The following is an 8,455-nucleotide window of genomic DNA, read 5'->3' as shown; positions in this document are numbered from 1 at the left end:
AAAAATTAACCTTTTAAAAATTGACATTTCGAACTTGAATTTCCTAAAATTTTATCGTAATTTAAAATTTCTATTTATCTATTTTTATGAATTATATTAGTTATATATATATATATATATATATATATATATTACTTTTGTTATTTCAATAAAAATTAAAATATTTTTTTTGAAAAAAAATTTATTTGGTAAATGCCCATTTGAAATTTGGATTTACTAAATTTTTTTCATAATTTAAATTTCTATTTATTTATTTTTTATGAATTATAATAATTAATTATATATATAATTTTACTAAAAATTAAAGAAAATTCAATTTTTTTTTTTTTTTTTATAAAAACAAGTTAGAAGTGACCATTTGAGAGTTGACATTCCTTAAGGAAGTCGTCATTCTAAATGGCGACTTGTAAGGGTGAAAAAATTTGAATAAAAAAGAAAATATTTTGGTAGATTAATTTCAAAAGGGAGTAGTTACTTATTATTTTTTTAAAATCAGAACAGTAAAAAAAAACCCTCCCTTTTACCCTTTATTTCTCTTTCTTACATTATTGTAACATTTAATATCTTTCTTCTTTCCCAATAAATCACAATCACTCCCTTCTCCAATTGTACTATTTAATTTTTATTGCACTTCTCTCTCTTACACTAATATATTTTTCTTAATAGATGTGAAGTAATAAATCGAGTGAATTAATTTTAGACTGAGCGTCAAGCAAATAGGTGAACCCACGTTGAATAGAATTACAATGGATCCTATGAAAAAAGAAGAGTTAGAATTTGCACGTTAAACACGTGCCACTACCACGGCGCACTTATTACGATCTAATAAAAGTAGAACTGTGAACATGGACTGTGGTCTACCAATGTATAGTATTTTTCGCCGTATACATTTTTTTTGTAAATTTTGAGGTATGCTCTATTCGTAGACATTATATAAGTGATATTACATTAGAATTTGTAGTTTATCTAAAGAGAAAATAAACAAAATATTTGATACATGAAATATAATATATTTCTGACACCCCACCAAGCTTATTGATCATGGAGCTATCAAAGACATTTAGATTCCAATCACAGAACCTCACATCCTTCATACCTTTCTCTCCTATAAACAACCCTTTGAAGAATCAACTATCCTTTCCAACAAAACTCATCAATAATAAATCTAAGACAACCAAACTAACAATAACAGCAAGTAGAAAAGCACCCATTGAAGGGGTAAGCGAAGAGTTGAACGATATAGCTTCTTATAATCTTGACTTTGCATATACTCGAAGAAGGGTTCGTTCTGCTTTCACTGAGGTTCAACAACAGCTTGATCATTGCTTGTTTAAGGTTTGTTTAGTTTTGAATTTTGATCATGATCAATGCAAGGCTTTCATTAATCCATTTTCCATATTTTGAGTTTTTTATTTTATTTATTTTTATTTTTGTAATTTTTTGGTTTTGTTTATTTGGTTTATTTTGACTTTGAAGAATCAAACTTTGACTAATATTTTGATCTCTTGCTAGGATGCTCCTGCGGGAATCAGAACAGAAGAAGTAAGTGACCCATTACTTTTAGTGTTCATGTTTTATTAAAACAGATCTATTATTTATAGAAATTTAATTTGAAAATGCCGAAACACTATTTATTGTTTCTGAAAAATTCTAGAACTATGTTGATGTTTTGTAAAATTTTTCAATTGGATGATTTTTTTAGCTTGGTGTGGGAAGTTATTTATTTTCTGTTTTAATTTTATTTGTGAAGTAGTGGTATGAAAGGAATTCGAGGGGATTGGAAATTTTCTGTAAAAGCTGGATGCCAGAGCCTGGAATTCCAATTAAGGCTTCTTTGTGTTTTTGTCATGGATATGGTGATACTTGCACCTTCTTCTTTGAAGGTTTGTTGTGTGTTTTGAAAGTGTTACTTTGAGAATGATGTGTATGCTAGTGATTCATTGTGTTTGATTTGGTTGTGGATTTGAATTTTTATTCAGGCATAGCAAGGAGAATTGCTGCATCTGGGTATGCTGTTTTTGCTATGGACTATCCTGGTTTTGGACTTTCAGAAGGATTGCATGGTTACATTCCAAATTTTGATGATCTAGTTGATGATGTTATAGAGCATTATACACAAATAAAAGGTTCGTTCTATTCATCTGCTTTTAGCTATGACGCATTGACATAGACACCAGGAAAATTACTAACTGACACATAGTCTCGTGCAATAATTTGAGAAAATTGAAGTGATTGAATGTATTCATGTGTGTCAGTGTCCAACATTGACAGGTCTCAGACACCAAATACATCTTTAATCTTGAGTGTCAGTGCTACATAGGTTTTTAGTATCGATGGTGTTTTATGGATAATTGATGTTGTATTTGTCAAATAAAAACACTATGTTGTTGATCATGCTTTTGTATTTCAATTAACAGCAAGACCTGATATGAGAGAATTACCGCGATTTTTGTTGGGGCAGTCAATGGGAGGGGCAGTTTCGCTCAAAGTTCATTTGAAGGAGCCAGATAATTGGGATGGAGTGATACTTGTAGCACCAATGTGTAAAGTAAGCTCATTCCTTCTTTGTATGCTACCAATGCTCACCAACTTCATTATTTTAATTTTAAAAGTTCTGATTCAGTTCAAGCTCTGATCACTGGATTGTTTCAAAATGCAAAGAATCTATATAAAACATATTTGTACCATTGTTTAAAAAATGACTGAACTCAAAAGTGATTTTGTTATTGCTATATTGCTATTTTGACATTATGAAAAGTTGTACGCGACAAATGTCATGATCATGTGATATGGTATTAAATTATCTGAAGTTGAATAAAAATTTTGAATTTTGTTTTTAGTTCCTTTAAAATGGGCTGTATCGGTTTAATAATCAGACGAAGAACAACTGCTTGATTTGCTGATTTGTGTTACTGGTAAGATTGCAGATGATGTGTTACCACCGGACGCAGTTATGAAGGTGTTAACTCTTTTATCAAAAGTTATGCCAAAAGCAAAACTCTTCCCAAACAAAGACCTAGCGGAACTCGCAATTAGAGATCCGAGCAAAAGAAAATTGGTTGGTAGCTCATTTCTCTTTCATATGAATTTTTAACAAAATCGCAATTATAATTATCATTATTGTCGCAGTTTGGCTACGATTGCCGGAAACAAACTATTAGTCTATATAGGAAATAAGAACATTCGATATTTTCTTAAACCAAAAATGCCCTCATGTTCTACTTCTTTGAACTTATGATCTTAAGTAATTCTATACAATTATGTTAAGTGTCTTTCTTCAAGGTTCTTCATTATGAGGTCACCTGTTAACCACATTGATATTTATGAGGGAGCTCAATGCATCTTCACTAAAAGTTCTGCCAAAATGAAACTTTTACATGTTTCTGTTTGCAGCTTTAAATCTTTTCTTTGATCAAACATGAGCTACAAAATAGTAGCTTCTATAATTCAGTTTGTTGCACACACATGTTGAACATTTGCATTTGATTTCCTCTTGGAAAGATGAAAAGTTAGTGTTGATTGCTATTTCTGTGATTTAATAGTTTTTCTTACTTTACACTGTGCTCAAACAATATTTTATTGCCTTGCATTGTGACATCTTGGTTAATCTAATGTTATATAATATATTTTAATAAATCAAACAAATTTTTGAATCTAAGTGTTATTTTTTATAGGCTGTTTACAATGTTATTTGTTATGAGGATCGACCACGGTTGAGAACTGGCATGGAACTTTTAAGGGTCACAAAACAGATTGAGTCGCAAGTTGAGCAGGTTATTTTTGGTTATATAGCTTTACACTTTGTTAACTTTAGAGGAGTAGTATGTTATAATCATGATCTAAGTTATGGTTTTTATTTAATCTATGCAACCATTGTCATATCAATAAAAAAAACGTTGAATTTCTTTTATGATTGTTTTGGTGATTGCAGGTGTCAGCACCATTATTGATTCTTCATGGAGAAGCAGATAAGGTGACAGATCCATTAGTTAGTCAATTTCTTTATGAAAATGCTTCTAGCAAGGATAAGACTTTAAAGCTCTATGAAAATGGTTACCACTGCATTTTGGAAGGGGAACCTGATGACAGAATAAATACTATACATGATGACATTGTCTCATGGCTTGATTTTAGGTGTTCAATTAATTGATGTTTTTTGTCCATGGAATATTTCTTTCATCTTTCTATGTCATTAGAGTCAAATAATACATTATGTTTCAACCGTTAAAATCCTAACTATATAGTATTGTGTGATTCAATTTCTGCCATAAAATATGTCTACCTTAGTGTGATGGGTGCACATAACAATAACAATTTTCTCATCTTTTATGGGTTTTTATTCTTACTTCAAAAAGTGGGTTTTTTTTATATCCCTTTTTTTTCTTTATGTTTTGACCAAAATACCACATTACAGAAGAAAAAAAATACAGAAATACCCTACTTTTTAATTTCAGTTATCGCAATTTGGGGATGCGATCATGTGAATAACTTTTTTTTATCCCTTAATAAAAAATGATGGGACGATCTACTGTTATATATATATAAATATATATATATATATATATATATATATATATATTTTGTTATTTTATTAATTCTGTTAATTAATTATTATTTAATAAATTATAAATAATTAAAATATTTAAAAATTAAAAATACTATTAATAAAATAAAAAATACTAATTTAAAAAAAAAATACATAAAATTTAAATTTTATTATTATTATTTTCATTAATTTTTATTTATTAGATAAAAAATAGGAGAAATTTGTTATTTTATAACATATCTTGTGTTTTGACATATCTATTTAACTGTATTTTTTTCTCTTCAATTTACCATATTTTATTTTATTAATAGTATTTTGATTTTTTGAATATTTTAATTATTTTTAACTTATTAAATAATCAATAATTCAATTGTTAATAAAATAATATTAACTGCTAATTTAACTGTAAAATAGAATTAAGTAATCAAAATAATATAACATATTATTTATTTTGATACATCTACTCAAACACGTTAACTTTGATATTTTGTTTGATTTTATTATAATTTTTTTTATATATTTTTACATATTTTTATTATTATTTTTTAATTACATTAACGATATTTTATTATTATTATTATTATTTTTTTATTTAATTCTTTTGTTTATTAAATCGAAATAAAAATAGAAGTGAGTTGTTAAAAAAATGTTATTTTATCTGCAAAATATTAGAGATAGTTATTTATTTTGGCACATTTAGCCAACCTTAACTTGAAACAAAAATAAACAGTTGATATTTTGCCGATAAAATAAAATAAAATAAGTTAATAAAATAAAAGAAAATACTTTAAATTGGAGACAAAAAATGCAGTTAAATAGATGTGACAAACGATATGTTATATTATAACAATTTCTTTCTATATTTTTTATCTAATAAATAAGAATTAATGAAAATAATAATAATAATAATAATAATAATAATAATAATAATAATAATAATAATATTAATAATAAAATTTGAATTTGATGTATTTTTTTTCAAATTGGTATTTTTTTTTCTTTTATTAATATAATTTACTATATTATTATTATTATTATTATTACTATTATTAAAATTATTATTATTATTATTACTAAAAAAACAGTAGATTGTCCCATCTTCGAGTTGCGAACTTCTATTAAGGGATAAACAAAAATTTCTTCACATGATCGCATCGCCAGATTGCGATTAATAATTGAGACTAAAAAGTAAGACATTTCTGTATTTTTTTGTCGAACCGTGACATTTTAATAAAATAAAAAATAAAAAAAAAGTCTTAAAAAATTTGAATGGATTGGATTTCAAAACTACAATTACGAGGAAATAAAGTAATATGTTGCTATCAACTACTATTATATTGATCAGATGGTTTATAGTTCATAAGTCGGTGTTTGAACACTACAAATAAATTTAATAAGCTTTGAAAATTCTTTTAATAAGAACCAAAGAGAAATATTTTCACTTTTAATAGAAATTTTATCAATTTTGCTTCCCATACCCCTCAATTTACTTCCCACACCCCTCAATTTTTTTAAAACCCAAAATACCCAAACTACCCTTCCCTATATATTCACTTAATACCTTCATCTTCTAACTTCATCAGCTTCATCTTCATTAACCTAATATCTTCATCTTCATCTTCATCTTCATTAACCTAATACCTTCATCTTCAATCATCTACATTCTTGAATCAAGTAAGCAATCTTCAATCATCTTCAACACTATCTTCAATCACTTCAAGCATCTTCAATCAAGTAAGCAATGATGTTTCCGTTTTCTAGGTTTAACTCTCTGGGTTTTGAATGTTCATCAATGGTTTTAGGTTTGATGGTGTTTTCTGGGTTTTGAATGTTCAAATACGAGAAGTGAAATCAAGTACGTGAACTCAGATCACGTAGGTAGACGTGAACTCAATTCACGTAAGTTGATGGAGCTCACGTATGTGAACTCAGATCACGTAGGTAGACGTGAACTCAGTTCACGTAGGCTGATGGAGTTCACATATGCGAACTCAGTTCACGTAGGTGATGGAGTTCACGTACGTGAACTCAGTTCACTTATGGGTTTATGCTTGCCCCTGTTGTGGTTTATGTTATATTGCTATGTTGTTTTGATAATGATTATGATTTGTTTATGCAGAAATGGTGCGCACAATGTTTACTGATAGAGAGGGTCGTGTTATACTCGACCAAGGGACTGATAGAGAGGGTCGTGTTAGACCAACCGCTTCTGCACGGGCTCACCGTGCTCAACGTGAATTGCGTGGACAGCGAAGATTACGGAATCAACAAGCAAAACATGCACAACCAGAACAGGGGCGAGCAGAAGAGGCCCAAGCGGATGAGGCCCAACCTGAAGAGATCCAAGCGGATGAAGCCCAGCCTGAAGAGGTCCAAGCGGATGAGGCCCAACCTGAAGCAGATGACGGATATCCTGGTGGTCCGGTTGACAGGTCTGTCCTAAGGACATACGGGGATCATGTTGCGACACGACTATGGGACGGCGTGGTAAATTTCTGAATCAAATTAAATATTAAATATTTGCTTAATGTGTTTGAACTTATATTTCTTCGGTTAATTTATTTCAGGACCACAGAGAGTTAAGGGTTTTTAGCAATGGCAAAAAATTAAAAGAAGCTGTCATTGAAAATCAAGAGGTTGAGGAACTTGTTAAAAGTTCTGGTTTATATACATTGCTAAAATGCAGCTATGAGATGATCGACAAAGGTCTAATTTCTACCTTTGTCGAGAGATGGCATCGCGGCACCAACAACTTTCATCTTCCAATTGGGGGGATGACCATTACTTTGGACGATGTCTCTTCGTTGCTGCATATACCCATCACCGGTGCATTCTTCAGCGTTAATATATTTAACAAGGATGACGCTGCAGAGTTGTTGGGTGAGCTTCTTGGGGTGAGTCTGACTTCTTGGGATGACGCTGCAAAGTTCTTTGTCATATCACCAAGTACATTTTTCTCATCTTGAGACAATCGGCCTAAGAAAGAGTGACCGGTTAGTTTTTTGGCCAATTCGTGGTTATGGAGACCACATATTACATGCAAATACCATCCATCACCAACACTTGATCGTGTTCCTCTCAATCTAAATGGACAATCACATTTTCTAGTCCAAGTACTCCTCGTAAGATTAGGATTCTTCCAAGGTCTATATTTACCACTTCTTTCACAACCAAGAATTAATTTTGTCTTTGTTCTTGGTCGTGCTGTCGCAGTTTCAGATCTAAAAATCACAACAACAATTCCATTTTCCCTTCCAACATTTCTAGCCCATTTCAATAATTCATCTCGTGTATCGAACATCATGCCGGTGGTAAACACGGTGCATTCTTCAGCGTTAATATATTTAACAAGGATGACGCTGCAGAGTTGTTGGGTGAGCTTCTTGGGGTGAGTCTGGCTGCTGCATATGCTGAGTTTAACTTGACGCGGACAACCACTATTCGGTACAGTTGGTTGCTTGACGTATACCATCAGCGATGTGCTGATCAGCATTGGCAAATGGCTGCGAGGACATTTCTTTTATTTTTGGTGGGTTGCACCTTGTTCAACGACAAGAGTGCCTTCGCAGTGAGTGTTTCCTACCTTGAATGTTTTAGAGACCTCAACTCATGCGGGGGATATGCATGGGGTGCTGCTGCGCTTGCTTACCTATACGACAATCTTCGAGAAGCGAGTATGCATCAGACTAGAACAGTATCAGGGTATCTGACACTATTACATGTATTTGGGCTTGCTTTCCTGGTTTGATTTATTTCCTGATTTCATGCTTTATTGATTTATGAATATCTTATTGTATATGTGCAGGCGTGGGTGTATGAGCATTTTCCAACATTATGTGCGAATTGTTGTAGATTATCTCAGGTTTATGATGAGGACTATCCGAGAGCACTTAGATGGAAGCCAAAACG

The 8,455-nt window shown here is 30.9% G+C and overlaps 1 protein-coding gene across 1 annotated transcript; it reads left to right on the top strand.

Moving 5' to 3' along the window:
- The first annotated feature begins 935 nt into the window (after positions 1-935).
- Positions 936-4,263, top strand: LOC101490223 (caffeoylshikimate esterase-like). Its single transcript, XM_012718854.3, has 8 exons — positions 936-1,335; positions 1,513-1,542; positions 1,754-1,883; positions 1,980-2,126; positions 2,418-2,548; positions 2,921-3,058; positions 3,675-3,773; positions 3,932-4,263. The coding sequence occupies exons 1-8, from the start codon at positions 1,042-1,044 to the stop codon at positions 4,148-4,150; spliced, it is 1,188 nt and encodes a 395-aa protein (XP_012574308.1). The 5' UTR covers positions 936-1,041; the 3' UTR covers positions 4,151-4,263.
- The last annotated feature ends 4,192 nt before the right edge of the window (positions 4,264-8,455 follow it).

The sequence above is a fragment of the Cicer arietinum genome, chromosome 7 (genome assembly GCF_000331145.2).
Source record: "Cicer arietinum cultivar CDC Frontier isolate Library 1 chromosome 7, Cicar.CDCFrontier_v2.0, whole genome shotgun sequence".
NCBI classification, from domain to species: Eukaryota; Viridiplantae; Streptophyta; class Magnoliopsida; order Fabales; family Fabaceae; genus Cicer; species Cicer arietinum.
Note: the sequence above shows the minus strand (reverse complement) of the source record. Positions and strands in the feature narration are given on the sequence as shown.

What these genes read in the sequence shown, in the direction of transcription:
- LOC101490223 (XM_012718854.3), top strand. Translation starts at nt 1,042, where the DNA reads ATGGAGCTATCAAAGACATTTAGATTCCAATCACAGAACCTCACATCC. An exon ending in CGGGAATCAGAACAGAAGAA is followed by an intron (nt 1,543 to 1,753) that starts GTAAGTGACCCA and finishes TTTGTGAAGTAG; the next exon opens with TGGTATGAAAGGAATTCGAG. An exon ending in ATCCGAGCAAAAGAAAATTG is followed by an intron (nt 3,059 to 3,674) that starts GTTGGTAGCTCA and finishes TATTTTTTATAG; the next exon opens with GCTGTTTACAATGTTATTTG.